Below are 19,165 nucleotides of genomic sequence, written 5' to 3' on the forward strand. Positions count from 1 at the left end.
TGAGGCAGCTCTAGGCGTCCAGCTCAGGGGCCACCCCCGGAGGCTACAGAGCTCCTGTCCTGGAACCTGCTGTGGCTCCCCACTGCCACAGGACAGAGCCCCCGTTCCCTAGTCCCAACCTGGCTCCGGCCACCTCAGGGCCCAGCTGCTTTCACTCTGCCTTTGCGGACTGGTCTCCCTGCGGTCACACCCCTCCTCTCGGGTGGTACTGCCCCACCCCCCTGCTCTTTGTAGAAGCCCGGCCCAGAGCACAGGGGTCAATGTCTGACAGGGCGTGGACTGCCGCACCCCTTCCTTCAGCTGTTTCCCAAACCTCACTCCTTCGGCTGCAGTCAACTCCCAACCTGCATTTCATATCTTCCTCTCCGCTTGTCACCACCTAGCATATTCCATGTCTTATCTAATGTCTTTCCCCCACGAGAATGTTGGCTGCATGGGGGCGGGGGGGGGGGATTCTGTTCAGGTCTCTGTGTCTCCAGTGCCCAGTCCTGGCTTGACACACTGCACATGCTCAGTAAGGGTTTGTCCAATGAAGGAGCTGACTGGCATCCAATGGGAGTGCAGGGTTCGACTGCCCAGGAACCAGCCCTCTGCCTTGCCCTTTGCAGCCTTCTCTCCCTTGAGGCCTGAGCTGGGCACCCTGGGGGCCATGCAGAAGGCTGGGGCAAGGGGCCGGAGGGCCTCTGACTGCGGGCCTGCCCCTCACCGACCCAGGTGCATCACCAAGTTTGCCCAGGTGGGTTTCTCCCCCTTCTCCCCTGGGTGCTCTGGTGGGCGGAGACTGGGTAGCAGGTCCTGGGGGTGGGGAGGAGCTATGGGGAGGACCTATTTCTGTGTCTTCCCTCCCTGACCGAGGCTCGGGCATGTGTGCGTTGGCACAGATGAGATGAGGCCTCGGGGGCTGAGTGGCTTGACCAAGGCCACCTGCTGGGAAGTAGCAGGTCTGGACTCCGAGTACAGTGCTCTGCCACAGCTTACCCAGCAGAGCAGTGTGCACTTGGGCGGGGGGGGCGATTTGGGGATGGCGTTCAGGAGCCATAAGCTTGACTTCCCTGCCTCCCTCCCACCCCCACCCACGCCCAAGCAGTACGTGGGTTCCTTCTCCGTGGATGACCTGGACACCCAGGAGGGCGTGTGGCTGGTGCAACAGCAGCTGTGGGCACTGAAGGTAGGAGAGCTGGGGAGGGCGCTTCGCTGGTGGGGGTCCCGGCCTTGGAATGGCCGCTGGGACCATCCATCTGGTCCCCACCCCCAACCATAGAGAGGGAGCAAGTGAGGCCCAGGGAGGGCAGGACCAGAGCCATCCACACCCAGGCTCCTGGAGCCACATGCCCTATGCCCAGGACTCTCTCCCTTAGTTGTCACAAGCATCCCCAGGTTGGAAGGCACAGCTGGGAGATGCGGGGGTTGGTCCTGGCTGGGGGAGGTCTGCCAGGAGTCAGTCACCCTTCCCAGGCTCCTGAGGGTCCATTGTCCAGGGCTCAGTCCCCTAGCAGGTGGGGGAGTTGGTTAACCACCCATAGTGACTGGTACTGAGGCTGGGCTGGGCAGGGCAGGGCCTGCGAGGTAATACCTGCCCCCCACCAACTCTCTCCCACCAGGACTGTCCCCGACGCCGGGCCGTCATCCTGAAATTCAGCCTCCAGGGCCTCAAGATCTACAGCGGGGAGGGTGAGGTAGGAGCCCGGGGGTGCAGGTGAGGACTGGGCAGGACAGGTGTCCTTCAAGGTGTACTTGCCTCCACGCAGGCCCTGCACTGCCCCTGGAGCCTCCCGGCTTCCCAGGCTGCTCAGGGCCTTTGGAGTCCTCTCTCCAGGGAGCCCCCCAAGGCAAGCTCAGCAGGCAGCCGTTTCTCATCCACCTCACCCCTGATCCCGGCCCTCCAAAACCTCCAGGCGGTACCTCCTGGCCTGAGCATCAGGAACGACCCGTGAGGTTTTGGCAAGTTCCTTGGCCCCTACGTGGCCTGCCCAGCGGGCTGTGGCCAGCCTCTCATGACTGTGGAAGTGGGGGCCAGACTCAGGCTGGAGTCTAGGGGGCCCCTGTTCCTTCGCCCAGCCTCTCCCGGTGCAAGCCAGCGTTTGTTGAACACTAACTGCATGCCAGACGGTACACACCAGGAGGCTGGGTGCCACCTCCTAAGACGGGTGCCCCTGGTGTCCCAGAGGTGTGCACCAAAGGGGCCCTGTGCCACTTGCACGAGGTTGCACTGACCCACCAACAGCCCCATCACGGGGCGCGGGGGAGGGCTTTACTCACCTGCCCACGGCATACAGAGAGAGACAGTGGCAAAGCCAGGATGCAAACCCAGCTCATCCACCACCTAGACCAGGAGTGCACCGCAGGGCCTGCGGCACTGCCTCTGTGTGACCCCCTCCAGGCTGTGGATGCCCTGCGGTTCTAGCAGTGGGCAGAGGGAGCAAGAGATTTAAGCCCAGTAGCCAGGGAAGGATGAGGGTTTGGATTTGAAGCAGGGTTTGGGCAGGCCTGGAGGAGGGAAGAATTCTTTCCCCCAGAAGCTGGGTGGGCCCGAAACTGGGCACGCAGGCTGGAGAGCAGGCCGGGAGGCCTGCCAGCAGGTGTGCGGGGCCCGCAGGGCTGGCTCACATGGGGTGGCAGCTGCAGGCCCAGGGGTGGGTCTGATGGAGGCTGTCATGCCCGCTGCCTCCCCAGGTGCTCCTGATGGCACACGCCCTGAGGCGAATACTCTACTCCACCTGGTGCCCAGACGACTGCCAGTTTGCCTTTGTGGCCCGAAACCCACGGAGCCCGGCCAGCAAGCTCTTCTGTCACCTTTTTGTGGGCAGACAGCCTGGAGAGGTACCTGGGGCCCAGGCAGGAGACCACCACTGAGGCTGGGGTGGAGGGGTGCTGTGCATCAGCATGGGGTTCCAGAGGTCATGGAGGGCTTGGCCAAGCTGTCCTGAGCCCCCTCCAGACCTGGACCCATTGCCATACAGGCTCCTTCTATGCCTCTGCCCACTGAGGACTCCGCAGAAGCACGTCAATGGCCTCAGTATGCCTTGAAGACTAGGCCATGCACTTGGGTGTTGGAAGGTCACCCTGCCACACCTTGGCTCCTGCTGTTCTCTCTACCTGGGTGCCCTTCACCTTCTCATCCTGGAAAATTCCAACTTGCCCTTCAAGGCTCAGCCCATGTGCCTGTGCAGCCCACTGTGACTCCTGTAGCCTGCCACTCCCTCCTGGGGACCTGTGACCTAAACCACACCTTGTCATCGTTAGGCCTGTCCCTAATTACAGACACGGGGGTTCTTCCAGAGCAGAGACTGGGCCCAGGTTCCAGTGTGTGGCTCCGTGGAGCCGGTGGGTGGGCAGGTAGATCTTGGAATTCAAAGCCAGAGGCCAGAGGTGCCGTGCACTGCCCAGGGTCACACAGCAGCTCCTAAGGCACAGAGCCCGGGTCGGATGCCAGGCTCTGTGACTCCAGGGCCTGGGTTCTTAGCCAGCCCTCTGAGACGGTGCTGACCCAATGCATGGGGTGGGGTGCATTTAGCCCAGGTGTTCCCAGCTGCAACCATGATGCCTGGAGCAGAGTAGATGCTCAGGTAGGGGAGGCTGCATGGTGGTGAGGTTTTGAGGAGTAAGTAGGCGTTTTCCCACTTATGGGAAGAGCATCCCAAGCCAAGGAGTGGCATGCCCCTTTGGGGAGTGGGTTGATGCCTATGGTGTTGGCGGGGAGACCTCGCTCACCGGAGCCCGCCCCGCCCCGCCCCTCCCTAGGCCCAGATCCTGCACCTGCTGCTCTGCCGCTCCTTCCAGCTTGCTTACCTCTCGCAGCACCCTGCGGAGCGGGCACAGCCTGAGCCCTGCCCCGGGCCCGCAGGGGATGTGCCCCTGAAGCCACTGGCCAGCCCTGGGAGGCCCCCTGGCCTAGTCCGGGAGCCCTTCGTCCGTGATCAGCTCTCACAGAACGTGCGTGCACTGGTCTCCTTCCGGCGGCTGTCAGCAGAGGGGCCCATGGGCAGTGGGGTATGCAGCCCCCCAACCCCAGCCAGGGAATGGGCAGTGGGCAGGGAACTGGGCGAGGTTTTGGCATCACGTGGAGGTGGTTGCTGGACTTCAGAGGGAGGGCTCGCCTGATCTGACGTGCTAGACCTGATCTGCCAACCCCGCTGGGCCCTCTTGGTACCCTAGAAGGAGCTGCTGGAGTTGGAAGGCTGTGGGAGTGCCCGCCATTCCCGCCTGGGGAATCCCTACTGCTCCCCGACCCTGGTGCGTAAGAAGGCCATCCGCAGCAAGGTGATCCGCTCCGGGGCCTACCGCGGCTGCACCTACGAGACCCAGCTGCAGCTGTCAGCCCGGGAGGCCTGTGAGTAGCAGGAGAACCCCTGCCCCGTGCGTACCTGGGGCGCGGCCTGTGCACCTGTGTGAGTCGGGGGGAGTGGGCCCCAAAGTCTCTCTGCCAGGCATGCCGGCGCCTCTGAGCAGAGGCTGTGCTGTGAGTGACTGTGTGTCGTGCCCACGTGAGTGCACCCGCGTCCGAGTGCTGGGGCTCGCAGCGGTGATGGTGTGGCTGGATGTGCTGAGCTGGTGTGGGCTGTGCTTGTGTGCGGATGTGTCCTTTGGAGGCTGGATGTGTGGCTGCTGGTGAGGAGGGGTCATAGGGCCTGTGGGGGTGAGGTGGGCTGGGTTAGGAGGAATCGGTCTCTCCCTCTGACTTCTGAATGGTCTCCATAGTTCCTGGCGCGTGGGAGGCGTGGCCGCAAGGTCCTGGCAGCCCCGCGAGCCCGGTGGAAAGTGAGGGCAGCCTGACTGAGAACATCTGGGCCTTTGCTGGCATCTCCAGGTAGGAGGGTGCTGGCCTGGCTGAATGCTGGCCCCTTGGGATGAGCAGAGAAATAGGCTGTGGGCGCCCTCTGCCCCTCAGGGCCCTGCCATGTAGGTGCATATTCCTGTGCAAGGGCAGGGCGTTCCTGATCTCGGGCCAGAGTCTCCAGCATCTTGGGCCTCAGTTTCTCAGCTTTAAAGTGGGCATAACAACAGGACCTTCGTGGCCGGGCTGTGGGAGGATCAAGTGAGGTCATTCCAACGAGGAAAGACCTCAGCACCAGGCGACAGCTCCCTCAGCGTCAGGTCTTTGAAATGCTCCTGACCAGGTCTTGAAATTGTCAGTTAAGGGCGCCCTAGAAACCTTCTGAAAGGAAGGCTAGAAGCTCCCTGTCCTGGAGGCCCTGTTCTCGGTCAGGCACCTTGTTTAAGATGGTTTGGGCCCAGCCAGCGTGGCTCAGTGGTTGAGCGCCGACCTGTGTATGAATCAGGTCACAGGGCATATGTCTGGGTTGTGGGCTGTATCCCCCATTGTGGGACGTGCAGGAGGCAGCCCATCAATGATTCTCTCTCCCTCTCCCTTCCTCCTTGAAATCAACAACAACAACAAATATATATATTTTAAAAGATGCTCTGGGGCTGATACCCCATTGCCTGGGAGCAACCTGAAACAGTCCAGACTAGAGGTCCCACCTTCAGCCTCTCCCTCTGCCATTCCAGGCCCAGTGCCCTCGCCCTGCTCCGGAGAGACGTGCTCGGGGCCTTCCTGCTGTGGCCCGAGCCGGGGGCCTGCGGCCAGTGGTGCCTGTCCGTGCGGACACAGTGCGGCGTGGTGCCCCACCAAGTCTTCCGGAACCACCTGGGCCGCTACAGTGTGGAGGTAGAGTGCAGGCAGTCAGCCCCCCAACGCGCCCTCAGGCCCCTCGCCCTTTAACTCCTGAGCCCGCCTCACCCTCCTTCTGGTCCCCCTGGGCTCTCTCTGGCCCCATCCTTTATTTACCTCCATCGAGCTCCTTACTCATGGTCCTGGCTGCCCCCGCCCCACTGGCCCACTCAACCCCACCTCTACCTCTGGGCTCGCCCTCACCCCTCTCTAGAGGCCTTGGGGGGTACCGCTAGCAGAATCTGGGGCTAGCACCATGCTTCACATTCTATGGGAATCCCGGCTTTCAAGTCTGCCTTCCCACACCCTAACCATCTCTTAGCAGAGGAGGAAGCTGACTCAGGGTAGGGGCCTCCTTAGGCTCAGACAGCCTCTGAGTCTCCAGGTCTGGAGTCTTGGATGATCACAGGTTTCGGGCTTTTTAGATGTGCACCCTTCCCTCCATGCTAAGTGCCTCCATCCCGGCCAGGCTGGGAGGAGAGAGAGAGGAGATGGTGCCTGGCTGTGCTGTGAGCAGGACGGTGACCTCCCTGAGCTCGAACTTCCTCCTCTCTGAAGTGGGGCAGGATCCCAGGCGAGGGGGTGGTTGGTGCCCGGCACCAGCCATGGGGCAGGGGGAGCTGGGACTGAAGCCCTCCCTCCCCCAGCACCTGCCGGCCGAGTTCCCCAGCCTGGAGGCCCTGGTGGAGCACCACGCGGGGACTGCGCGCAGCCTCTTCTGCTCGCTCGACATGGGCCGCCTGAACCCCAGCTACGAGGAGCAGGACTGTGGGCCCGAGAGCAGGCCTCCCCGGACACTGCGGCCCCTTGGCCATGCCAAGTCCGAGGCAGAGCTGCAGGGCCTGGGCTAGGAGGCCGGGCCCACACCAACAGGCCTGGCCTCCCCGGGTCCCTGGGCCTCAGCAGGCCACTCTGCCCTTCTTCCACCCCGCTGGTCCGCTCCATCCAGTCACTCAGCCCCTCGGACCAGCCTTCCATCACTTCACTGCCTGTGGCGGAGCCCTGTGGGGTTCTCCCTCGACATGTGGCCCCTTGAGACTGCAGGGCGGGTAGCAGATCTCCAGGCTTCCGTGAACTTGCTGGGTGGCTTGGGGGCTTGTCCTCTGGGCTTCACGGGAGCTTTCTGGGGAGCGGGGGGCAGGAAGAGTTAGTCCCAGTGGAGGGGTAGCCTCTCCTTAGGAGGCCAGGCTCCGGGGCCCTGACTGGGAGTCTCTGGAGAGCTCCTGACAGGCAGCCAGACATGGAGGGTGAAGTGCCTGGGGAGGCGGGCGAAGTGAGGTTTCACTGTGGGCAAAGGCCTGGGAGAGCCGCCCTCTCATGAGAGACACAGAGATGACTCAGTGGAGCCCGTGGGCCACATCCTGGCTGCCTGTTTCTCAGGTCATCTGAGGTAAGGGAGTCTTCCCTGGAGTTCTGAGGAGCAGGGGTAGGAGGGTAGAAAGGCCAGGGTGGAGGAAGAGCCACACCACCCAAAGCCCATGCGCAGGGCGGACACCTGTGTGCAGAGCGGGACGTGAGCCATCGGGGCGAAGAGTCCCCGGGCAGCGCTTGGGAAGCCGGCTTGTCTGTACTCAGAACCACGGGGTGGGGATCCCGCTCACAGGGAAGGGTGCCCAGCCTCTTCCACTCCCCATGACACACACGCCGTGCATTTCCTTTTGCCGCTTGACTGAGAGGGGATAGCAGTGAGCACGGGCTTAGAGGGTGGACCAGAGTCCCGCTCAGCCCGCAGGCTGCAGCAGGTTTCGTGGCTACCCGTGAAGTCACCTGATGAGGGGATTGCCCTTAGTGTGGCGCTGACCAGGCTGTCGGGAGCCGCCGTGCCCCCCTTAGGCTAGTTCCTCTGGGGAGGGGGTCAGAGGAGAGCCAGGCACAGTCAGAACTGACGTGGGCTCTGCCAGGGGGCTTGGCCTCAATGGACAGAGTGGGTCACGGACATGACTGTAGCCTGCGGGACTGATCCCGTGCTGACCGGCAGGAATCCCCCTTCATTGGTAAGCTTGACAGACACGAATTACCAAGCGAGGGAGGAAACCCACTGGGGGTGAACTTCTATTTCTAAGGCAGAGGCCTGGTCATGAATCTGGGGCTGCCCTCTCCCTCCCCTGGGAGTTGGATGTGACTATTCGGTGCCTTGAAAGTAACAGATCCTGACTCCTCCCGTGAATAGCAGCCCCACAGAAGAGAAACGGAGGGAGGATTCTGGGGGGCTGGTGCTCCCAGCTTACAATCCCGCTGCCAGGACGGTCTTGGCGAGGGACCCTGTCGTTCTTGTCAGAGAGATGGGGGAAGCTGCCCTTGGGGGCTCATCTCACTGGAACTACAGCGCTGATTCTGTACTGAACGGGAACGGGAACCCGGAATTCCCTGTGCAGCCATTGCTACCTGAACCCGTCTCCCTGGGCAAAGCCCTGGTCCCTAGTGGGAGTACCCAGCCCTACATTTCCCTGGCAAGGAGAAGGGTTTGCTGGCACAGTGCCCAGGATGAGAGCACTGGAGTCGCACATGTAAGAGCTGGTAACTGGCCCGGCTCAGGCCAGAGCTTTGCCTCTGTGATGGATGTGTTTTGTGCAAACTATCCATGTGGATAAGGTGTCGGGTGCCCCCAAAGCACTTTAACATTCCTTTTCACAGCATTTATTATTCACATGGCACAGATAGGGCAAGGTTTTTGACCCATGTGTGCAAACACGTCAATGTCTTAATCGTAGATCAGTTTTCTCTCTTCCAACTTGCACCACCTGGGTAGCCCAGTTCTCTTTACTGTATGTACTTGAAATAAAATGCATTTCTTCGGATTGTCCGGTACCGACTTTTCCTTTGGAAGGTGATGTCTCTGTTCAGTTTTCCTGTTTTGTTTTTGTTTGTCAACACACCTTCAGATGGTGCTGACCAGCAGAGCGACAGGTCTTGTTCTCAGAGGCAGAGGGTGTCCTGAAGGAATCGGATCAGTATTTTCAAATCCTCTCTCTCCTGCTTAAAGTCTTCAGTGGTTATTTCCTGTGGGAAAAAGACTCGTCCTGTGCTCTGGCAACTTGGGCTTTCCTTCTGCTCCTGCAGCACGCCACAGGACCTTTGCACAGCCTGGACAGGTCTTGTCCTCCCTGCCTTTTGCCTGGTTAACTCAACCTTAGCATCTCAGCTCCTGTCACTCTCGGGAAGCCTGCGGGGGAGGGGTGCGGGTGAGGTCCCCCTGCTGGATGTTCCACAGAACTGGCCCTGTAGTTTGTAATGACTAGTTCATTGATGGGGTTTTTGTATGTGGGAGATTTGTTTTTGATGTCAGTCTCCCCCACTCAATTAGACTATGGGCGCCAGGAGGGCAGGGATTGGGCTGTCTCCCAGCGCCTACTAGATGCCTGGCAGGTAGCTATTTCTGTGCAGAGTGGAGCCTAGAGGCGGCTGTTCTGGCTGGAGGGACGTGTGCTGAGCCGGGAGACAGGCCAGGCAGTCTCTACAGCTCAAAAGACCTTGGCTTTCAGAGTGTTTTGTTTATTCATCTTGAGGCTTAGAAAAAACGAGGGCGGCATTGGAAGGACAGTTTGCCTTGTTCCAGGGACTCTGAGTCAGGGATGTGAGAACAGCAAAGTCCTGGTTGCCTGTCTCAGTAGGTCTCCGACCCCCGCGAGAGCCCCCTCCTCTCCTCTCTCAGGGGTGGCGTCAGGCCTGGCCTCCCTGCTTAGCTGGGCAACCTCGGGCCAATGGCTTCACCTCTCTGCACCGGGGCTGCATCGGGGAAGACAGCGGGCGGGACGGACCGGGCAGGCAGCCCCGCGGGCAGGCCTCGAGCCGGGGCTACACCTGTCCACACTCCGGCGGCCAAGCGCGGGCAGCGCGTGGTTGTTCTCGCGGGCCGCCACCTGTGCCGCCACGTGCGTTGCTATGCAACCGCGAACGCCTTGGTGGCCTGAGGGCAAGCGGGCGGCTGGGAGCTTGGGTCCTGCGGCGCCTGCAGCGCGGATCCTCCACTTCCCCGCCAGGGCCGGGCCTCAGCCCTGCTCTCGCCGCGTCCCCGGCTCCAGGCGGCCAGGGGTCCCCTGCCGGGCGGCTGTCTGTCCCCCGCCCGGGGAAGCCCTGCCGGGGCGCGATGGCCTCGGAGTCGGTGAAGGTGGTGGTGCGCTGCCGCCCCATGAACCAGCGGGAGCGGGAGCTGAACTGCCAGCCCGTGGTGACGGTGGACTCGGCGCGTGGCCAGTGCTTCATCCAGAACCCCAGCGCCACCGACGAGCCGCCCAAGCAGTTCACCTTCGACGGCGCCTACTTCATGGACCACTTCACGGAGCAGATCTACAACGAGATCGCCTACCCGCTGGTGGAGGTGAGCGCGCCGCCGGGAGGCCGCCTGCGAGGACCGGCTGGGCAGGACTTGGGCCGCCCTGAGGGGTCCCGAGGGACGGCACTGCCCCCAGGCCGCCGGAGGCCCCCTGGACACCAGCAGGTTGGTCTGAAGACCTCTGCGGGCAGGAGAGCAGGAACCCGCCCACCAGGTCTGTGCCCAGGTCTCCAGTGCGCCCAGTGCCCAGGCTGCCCGCATCCCCTCCCCTGCAGCCCCTCTCCCACCGGAACTTCAGCCTGCAGGACCGCCTGCCCCCACCCTCGCCTGTGAGCTTCAGGGCTTCTCTAAACGCTCCAGCCACTTTCTCCAGCTTCCTTCTCCTTCTCTCTCCCCCTTCCCCTCCCCCTCCTCCTCCCCCTCCCTCTGCTTTCTCCCCCTCAGCATTCAGAGCCCTCTCTTAATCCTATGGGGGAGAGAGGACATCTCACCAGTCCCTGCTTCTGCTCCTTTGAGCTTCATAGGGGGGAGGGGCCTCACACATCACAGATGGAGAAACTGAGCTGGGCCCCCACAGGGAGTCTGATAGATGTGGGGCTGGATCTGCACCTGCTGTCCGCAGGGGAAGGGCCCTTTCGTTTCTGCCAACATCTCCCCAGCTGCCAGGGCATCACTAGTTGAGATGTGACAGGTGGTTCCAGGTAAAGGGGAAGTTTGGGAAATGCTTTGTACACGCTCTCTCGCTTGAAAAAAACACTATAACTTCTTTAACCCAGTGTTTCCAAAATAGATGTGACCACGGAACCTTTTTTGTTTTGGACGGCAGGCTATTAAACATCCCCAGAACACCAGCTTTGGCTGCACCAAGATATCTTCCTCCAAGATAGTCAGAACCCTGGAGCGGCTGCAGTGTTCTGAAGCCCAGAGCGCCCCAGTGGTCAGGCCCTGCCCCAGGACGATGCCCAGAGGACGAAGGCCGCTCTCCCCGGGGGTGGTCCCAGGCTCTGGGCATGGCAGGCTGTTCCTCTCTGTCCTGGATTTCCAGGCTGAGGGACCTGAGGGGTCATCTCGTCCAGTCTTCTCCCCATCAGGTCCTTATCCTTGGATGTCCACCCAGTGGAAGGGGCTCACCTTTTCCAAAGCTTCCCAAAGTCCCCCCTTGGCTGCTTGGCTCCTAGAAGGCCATCGTACACTAGAGCTCATCTCAGTTCAGATGCGCGAGTGTCCCCAGTAAACATGAAATGAAGCACACTGAACTGTGTTTAGTGGGAAAGTATTTTACGCTGCTTCCGTTTTTAAGTGTAAATTAACTAAAATAAAATAAATGCAGTATCTCCTTTGCCCCAGGCATGTACTAGCGTGGCTGGTAGCTACCCCCCTGGATGGTGCAGGGGTATTTATGTTTATGTGGACTTTTGTCTGGGTTTGGGTGACGACGATACTCTGGGTGCTGCACCGTGTTCCTGGGACTTTGTGGGCCCCTGGCTCTGAGGAGCCTGGCTGTGGCCCCGGTTGGGTGATGGGGACCCGTGCCTGTGTGCAGCCCACACAGTGGTCAGGGTTTCCTCAGCCAAGGGAGAGGTGACAGTGTCCAGTTCTGCCCATGACAATGAGGCCTCCCTCCAAGGAACTGTGAACAGTGGCCTGTCTTCCTTCCCCAGCAGCCCCCTGGGACCGGAGCCCCACGTGGTCTACGGGGCGGGCCTTTGCAGTGGAAGCAGGCACAGACCCACATGGGCCCTCGGGGTCCGGGAGCAGCTCTCCGGCCCAGGTTCTGACACTGGGCTCCCCCCTCCTCACAGGAGGTTCTAGAATTTGTGTCCTCGTGTGCAAGGGCAGGGACTGGGTGTCCGCCTGATTCATTGCTCTGTCCCCTGCCAGAGCACGGTGCCTGGCACAGGGAAGGAATAGAATAAGTGCATCTGGACAAAGAATGACTTCAGGGTGCCACCCGCTTGCCCTGCCTTCCTTCTCAGCTTCTTCCATCCCCCTCGCCCCAGCCTCCCTCCTCTCTGTCTTCGCTCAACCTGTCCCCTCAGCCTGGAATGCCTTCCTCTTCTGTCACCTGTCAAAATCCAAGCCTCCCCTTCAGTTCCCCCAGTTCCACTTACCCAGGAGGCTGTGCCTGGATCTTCCCACACTGTCCTGTCCCCGCCCCCCCACTCCCTCTCCTTGCCCAGAGCCTGAACTCCCCACATCACACTCACCTCCACTTGCCTTGTATGGGAGTCACTCCCCCACAATCCAGGCGGACATTTAGTGAGCACCTCTGTACCCCAGCATCCCACTGCCAGTGCCTGCAGTACTTCTCGGGTAAACCTCACGCAACCTTGGAGGAGGTGCTGTTCCGACCCTTCATTTCAGGGGAGGAAACTGAGACTCAACGTGCCTGCGTACCAACAGGCCAGGGGCACACAGTCACTAAAGGGTAGGGACCGATTTGAACCCAGGTGGCTAGACTCCAGGGCACAAGCTCTTAACCACACACAGGGACAGTCTCCTACCCCAGCAGGCACTGAGCCTGAGGACAGAGCTGTGCCTCATTCATGTCTACCTGCCCACCCCCAGCCCAGGGACATCGAGGTGGGAGGCCCAGGAGGGGTCCCAGGTCAGCCCCTCAGACCTGGCCCTGGCCTGGCCCTGGCCCTCCGCCAGGCCGTGCTGGGCCTGCTGAGCACCGGGTTTTGGTCCTCCCACGCAGGGTGTCACTGAGGGCTACAACGGCACCATCTTTGCCTATGGCCAGACGGGCAGCGGGAAGTCCTTCACCATGCAGGGCCTGCCCAACCCACCCACCCAGAGAGGCATCATCCCCAGGGCCTTCGAGCACGTTTTCGAGAGTGTGCAGGTACGGGCCTCGGGAGGGCAGGGGCAGGGGAGGGCTGGTGCCCGGGGCACGGGGTCCCAGAGCACTTCTGACTCTGGGATGAATTAGAGCCTCTACAGCACGAATTTGATGGGAGAACTTAAAACTGTGACATGACACCTCGCATTTTTTTCTCTTGCCATTTTTGGATTTTTTTAAAACATTGATTTTAGAGAGAAGGGAGAGGAATAGAGAGAAGGGAGAGGAATAGAGAGAAACATCAGTGTGAGAGAGGAACATCCATTGACTGCCTCCTGCATGCCCTCTACTGGGGATCGAGCCCACAACCTGAGCACGTGTCCTTGACCTGGGACCCTTCAGTCCGCAGGCTGATATCTACTGAGCCAAACTGGCTAGAGCTAGCTTTCCATTCTATTGAGCAGTTGCTACAAACCAAGCCTTGTGCAAAGCCCTTTATTATCCCACTGAACCCCCACCCTGGCCCATCAGTAACCATCACCCCATTTTTAAGGATGGGAAGCTGATACTGGTTTGGCTCAGTGGACAGAGAGTCAGCCTACGGACTAAAAGGTCCCAGGTTCGATTCCGGTCAAGGGCACATACCTGGGTTGCAGGTTGGATCCCTAGCAGGGAGCATGCAGGAGGCAGCTGATCGATGATTCTCTCTCATCGTTGATGTTTCTATCTCTCCCTCTTCTGTCTTCTCTGAAATCAATAAAAATATATTTAAAAACAAAAACAAAACAACAATCATCGCAGTGTCCAGGCTGCAGGTGAGAAGTTCAGGTGACATTTGTAGCAATGCACAGAGATTCCTGCATCTGGGGAATGGCAACGTGGGGACAGGGACCCTGGTCAGCTGCGGAGCCCACTGTACCTGCACCCGGGACTCAGCTGGTGAGAGGGCTGCCGGGAATCAGCCCAGGGCCAGTGCTTGGTCCAGGCCTTACCTGTGGCCTCAGTTTCTCTACCTGAACAATGGGAGGCCTCTCCCATTTCTTTTCCTTTGAGGCCTGTAGAGAGAGCCTTAGACAACAGCAATATGAGAATGATGAGATGCTGTGAGCCTGACCCCCTCCCCCTCCCCGCCCCACATCGCTCTGATGTCTGGCTGCAGGGGCTCAGGTGGCAGGGCCCGGGAAGGCAGCAGGGGCTCAGGTGTCTGTCTTTGCTCTCTGCCCACTCCCTGCAGTGTGCGGAGAACACCAAGTTCCTGGTCCGGGCCTCCTACCTGGAGATCTACAACGAAGATGTCCGTGACCTCCTGGGGGCTGACACCAAGCAGAAGCTGGAGGTGGGTGCAGACCTGGCACGGGCAGGTGGGGGCTGGTGCAGAGGGGAGATTGGCATCAGGCGGTGGTGGGCCCTCAGAGTGCACAGCTGCTGGTAGAGACTACAGGGAGGACCTGTGACCCCCAAGGTGGTTGTGAGGTTCAAGAGGGTAACGAGGGCGCGCTGCTTAGCAAAGCCGGCGTATGGCAGGTGTTCCGTGTATGCGCGATTCCATGCCACTGCGACTCCCAGAAAGGAAGGTGGGTGTGACTGGCGGCCGTGCAGTGGAAACCCAGGGAGGAGGAGTCAGGACTGATGGGCACGCGTTTTGAACATTGTCCTCAGTCTCCTAAAAGGCGAGAACCGGAATGAAAGAACATTCTTTCCCAGCACGTGAAGCCAAATTAGATGCTTCGAGGGTTCTATCAAGATGACAGAACTGCCCTGGCCAGTTTGGCTCAGTGGATAGAACATCAGTCCGAGGACTGAAGGGTCCCGGGTTCAATTCCGGTCAAGGGCACTTAAACTTGGTTGCTGGCTGGATCCCAGGCCTTTGTCGGGGCCGTGCACCCTCCCACTCTCTCTAAAAATCAATGGAAAAGTATCCCCAGGTGAGGATTAACAACAATGACAAAAGGAACCTTGCAAGGTGACAGAACTGATCCTCTGGGGAGCCGGCGAGGTCAGGTGACAGAGCAGGACTGCACAGTTGGTGGCCAGGCTTGATCGGCCCGGGAGCCTTGGGCCTTCGCTTTGGCGCGAGGCTTTGGGCCTCTTTAACTCTGAGCGGGCCTGGGCAGGTCCAAGGAGGAGAGGCCAGTGTGGGGAGGTGCTGGTGGCTGCCCGCCAAGTCTGGTGCTTCTTATCTGACCAAGCAACCAATGGGGTCCCAAAGGCCCACCCCCAGCGTCGGGGATCCGGGGTCGTCCCACCCCCCTCAGAGGCAGAATGTCCGCGTTGGGGGAGTGCCAGTCGTTGATGAGCATCCGCCCTGGGGGGTTGCTATGGAGATTCCCATTTTCAGGCGAGGAAACTGGGCTGGAAAAGAGGGTCACTCGGGTCCCTGCGTAGGAAGTGGCAGAGTCAGGGTGGGACATTTTCCATGACCCAAACGGCGTCAGTCTCCCCAGGCCACGTGCCTCGACAGCCATGGGGGCGAGCAGAACCCTCCGGACCCTGCCTGTCCCCTCGTGGCACAGGACACGGGAGCCACCCATGTGGGGCAGCGAGTTTCTCTGCCCGGCTCCAGAGCCTTCTACGTGCCTCCTGACCCCCCACTTGCCCTGGCTTCATTTGTGGGGCTGTGAGTTCCTCTCTGATGAGTGGCCACTCCATGGCCCTGCGGAAGTCAGGCTGGGGAGCAGCTGTCTGGGTAAACTTGTTCGTGCCTGTCACGCCATGGAAACGTCCCACGTATCTGAGCCGGAAGGACCCTGAGAGATCCAGTCAGCCTGTCCTGGTACAGATGAGGAAACCGAGTCCCACGGAGAGGCAGGGGCTTGGCCAGGTCACAGCCACTACTTGTTGTACCTGAACTTGTGGGATGTGCGTGGTCAGGTGCTTTCCTCCCAGTGTTTTGGGGTCAGTGATATAGGAAGCCCCTGGGGCAATAAGAAGCCGGGAATTAGGTTCTAGTGAGGGAGAGCCATGTGATTCACTCGTTCAACAAAACCTTACTGGGTGCCGGGTGCCGGGTGCCAGGCCCCACGCCCCGCGCTGCAGCAGGTCCACACAGGTGTGCACTCCCCTCCCTCCCTGCCAGTCCCCGTCCAGACCAGGACCAACCCAGTCCCTCCTTCTCCGCTTCTCCAAACACAGCAGTGCGTTGCCCTTTCTGTGCAGGAGCTCCAGCCGCCCACCCAGAGTCTTTTACTGTCTTTTCTATCCTGGGCTCGCGCAGCTGAGTCACACGTCAGCCCCCCGACAGGGAAGTGGGGGAGAGGCAGCACAGGGAGTTGTTCCCACTGCTCAGCCCTGAAAGGCCCGCCCCGGCCTGGGGCAGCAGGGGGCCCTCCACCCCTTCCTGGTACCCTGACCCCTAGACTGGCGTGGTCACCAGGCCCTGAGGGGCAAGGGCTGGCAGCTACATGCTTGCCCCAGCTGGGCCAGGGGCCTCAGGCTTGGGGAACCGGGCTCCTGGGGGGCCGCCAGGGAAGATGCGCTCCAGGACACTCCCCAGGTGCTCTGAGCTTTGACGGGGAGCCTCGCAGAGAAGGCACAGGGGGGTCCTCATGTAACCTCACAACAGCCTTCGGAGGAGGTGCTGCCCGTGTCCTTTATCACAGATGGGAAACTGAGGCTCGGGTGCCTGGGTAAGAGCAGCCACAGGCACATCAGTGAAGGGTGGAGACCAGATACAAACACGGGTGGTCAGGCTCCTCCGCACAGCGCGGGGCCGAACATTTTGGTAATTGGGTTATTAGATCAGCGAGGGCCAGCAAGAGATTTTGGGGAGCAGAGTTCTACCTCCTCCTCCCCAAACCATGAAGTATTATGGAAACAACCCAGCTCTGGGCGGAGGAGGTCGGCCTAGGGGGTGGGGGGGCCCTCCGTCAGGTCCTGTACCCCGTGTCCCGGCAGCGTCAGGACCCTCCCCCATGGGGGTGTTTCCTGGCTCCATGTCCTGCCTGTGCGCCAGGCCCAGCCATGCCACATCCCAGCTGGTTGTCATGGCGACTGGGCAGCGCTGCAGCTGTGGAGCAGTTACCAAGGAGCAGGGCCCAGCTGGTGGCTGTCATTCAGCGCCTCCCCAGCTCTGTGGTGGGCGGGGCAGGAACATCAGGGGAGGGATGGGGGAGCCCGGGATGAGGAGATGGGAGAACAAGCCTTCCTGGGTCTAAACACGGGGTGGGGTGACCCCTCCGGGAGGGGGTGCCTCCCTGCCTCCTTTTCTGCTCGTGAGAGACAGTGTCCTCACCTCTTCATGACCTGTGCTCACTCAGCCCCGCCAAGTTCCCAGAGAACTTGTTATTAGCTCCATCCTCTTCTTAATCCTCCTAATAGTCAGGCAGAAATGGGATTTATTATCCTCATTTTATAGAGGAGGGACCGAGGCCAAGAGAGGCAAACTGACGTCCCCAACTAGAAGCAGGTTTCCATCCCAGGCCTATCTGACTCAATAGGAGCTGCCTTCTCCCTGAAGCCGCGTGCAGCCTCTCACCTAGACCTACTGTGTGCCAGGCAGCCTTCTAGGTTCTTCCAGGGAGCGTGGCAGTGATCAAAAAAGGCCGCTCTCTGCTCTCAGCTCTCAGGCACACAGGTGGGCGTGAAGGAAGCTGCCAGGTGCTGCTGCGGCCTCCCGCTGGCTTCACACAGGCTCTGTCTGCGGGGTTTCCCCCTCCTGTCCCACAGCCACCTCCTCGGCCAAGGTCAGCCTGTGTGATTTCAAGCTTCAGTTACTGCAGGATGCCCCAGCCTCTCTCCAGGCTGCCCCTTTGGGCTCTTACAGTGTCTGTCACCCCTTTGGCGGCCTAGTGGCTGTGTGACCATCAAGCCACTGACCCCCTCTGTGCCTCGCTGTTTCTCCACGCCCCGCAGGTCGGCAAGGCTGCGCTTGCCCCCACCCGAGGGTGCAGCAGGTCCCAACCCCCCTGGGACCGTGAAGCTGCCCGCAGCAAAGCCTCCAAGCCATCGGTGGCTCAGACCAACAGACGGGCTACTTTTGTCCTAGTTCACTCTGCTCTTGTCAGAGCGGTTTTGTTTCTTCTCACACTTGAGAAATATTGCGTTTCACAGCTCTGTGTCAGCAACAAAACAACCTGGCTGCCGGGATTGCCAGCAGGGAGCAGTCGGAGAAATTAATTTACTCACTGCCGTCGCGCGGAGAGCCACTTGAGCTGTGGGCCATCGGGGGTTATGGCAGCAAATGGCACTTCGGCGTCAGGATCCAAGGCTGTGGGAACATTCCTGTTGCCTTGGTGCCGTGGCAGAGGGGCACAGAGCCACGTGGATGGGGCAGAGGAGGAGCACGTAGAGCCCTGGGGTGACTCAGTGGCGGCCCTGGGAGCTAGCGCTCTCAGACTGAAAACCTCCTTCACAACCACAGCACTAGCAGCAGCAGGGAGGACGGCGGCGGGCACTTATGGGACACTTGCCGTGTGCCAGGCACCGTGCCAAGCGTTGTATGGGCTTTAGTTTGCTGAATCCACACCATCTCCCTAGGAGAGAGGTAGCTCGTACCCATTTTACAGATGCGGAAACTGAGGCTTAGAGAGGTTAAGGCACTGGCTCAAGGTCCCCTAAGTAAGAGGCAGGGGTGGGTTTGAGGCTGGCTCCACCTGCAACAAGCCCTCTGGCTAATAGGGTATTTGAGGTGCTAATCGCGGCTTCAGGAGGACAGAGGGGGTCTGAATGGGGCCCTTCCCTCCGGGGTCCCTGGCCCCACCCGCTCTGACCCGTGCCTCCCGCCACAGCTGAAGGAGCACCCGGAGAAGGGAGTGTACGTGAAGGGGCTCTCCATGCACACGGTGCACAGCGTGGCCCAGTGTGAGCGCATCATGGAGCGAGGCTGGAAGAACCGCTCGGTCGGCTACACCCTGATGAACAAGGACTCCTCGCGCTCCCACTCCATCTTCACCATCAGCATCGAGATCTACGCTGTGGGTATGTGCAGCCGGAGGGGGTGCAGGGGGTCGGGGGGCCTGAGTCCCGCTCGAGTCGCCAAGGCTTCTCCTCTAGGCCCCCCCCCCCACACACACATTGGGAAGGATGCTCAAACTGCTGGAGGGAGCACTGGGGCCCCTTCCGTGCTAGGACCCCTGCTTCCGGATGAACAGCAGCATCAGCTACAGACATAGTCCGGGCGGCTGCGCATGACTGCCCGCCGTGCGCTCTGTGCGCGTGTCTGTGGCCGTGGGTGGGGCTGCCGGAAAGTGCGGTGCTCGTGGCTCGTGGCCGCTTCCCACCAGTCCTCCGCCAGGCGTGCGCAGTTTCCAGGCCTTCAGTCCACGTAATGCCGTGGGGAACCCTCTGTGCACCAGACGCCTGTTCGTAGACCCGTTCGCTCAGATTGGGTTCCTCGGGGTAGACCTGGAGCGGAGGGCACGCACCTGCCTAAGGCTCCGGTGCGTCCCGCAAAGAGCTCTCCGAAAGGGTGGTTCCAAGTTCCTCCTTCTTGCTGCGG

At 60.7% G+C, this 19,165-nt stretch overlaps 2 protein-coding genes across 7 annotated transcripts in view; both read left to right on the top strand.

The window, feature by feature from the left end:
• The first annotated feature begins 473 nt into the window (after positions 1–473).
• Positions 474–8,475, top strand: SH2D5 (SH2 domain containing 5). 2 transcript variants are annotated; one of them, XM_006777621.2, is made up of 9 exons: positions 474–736; positions 1,088–1,168; positions 1,602–1,676; positions 2,674–2,820; positions 3,742–3,990; positions 4,156–4,330; positions 4,699–4,807; positions 5,509–5,668; positions 6,319–8,475. In XM_006777621.2, the coding sequence occupies exons 1-9, from the start codon at positions 530–532 to the stop codon at positions 6,520–6,522; spliced, it is 1,407 nt and encodes a 468-aa protein (XP_006777684.2). In that variant the 5' UTR covers positions 474–529; the 3' UTR covers positions 6,523–8,475. The 2 variants fall into 2 exon arrangements, with proteins under 2 accessions (XP_006777684.2, XP_006777685.2); XM_006777622.2 differs by having other exon boundaries at positions 3,742–3,933.
• A 1,189-nt stretch (positions 8,476–9,664) lies between these two features.
• The window catches only part of KIF17 (kinesin family member 17), a 29,580-nt gene continuing 20,079 nt past the window's right edge, over positions 9,665–19,165 (top strand). For all 5 annotated transcript variants that reach the window (XM_015557297.1, XM_015557293.1, XM_015557294.1 and 2 more), the window contains exons 1-4: positions 9,665–9,989; positions 12,646–12,792; positions 13,964–14,065; positions 18,456–18,645. In XM_015557297.1, coding sequence (XP_015412783.1) covers positions 9,759–9,989; positions 12,646–12,792; positions 13,964–14,065; positions 18,456–18,645 — 670 coding nt within the window. In that variant the 5' untranslated portion in view covers positions 9,665–9,758. The remainder of the gene's footprint in view (positions 9,990–12,645; positions 12,793–13,963; positions 14,066–18,455; positions 18,646–19,165) is intronic.

This window comes from Myotis davidii, unplaced genomic scaffold (assembly GCF_000327345.1).
Source record: "Myotis davidii unplaced genomic scaffold, ASM32734v1 scaffold149, whole genome shotgun sequence".
NCBI classification, from domain to species: Eukaryota; Metazoa; Chordata; class Mammalia; order Chiroptera; family Vespertilionidae; genus Myotis; species Myotis davidii.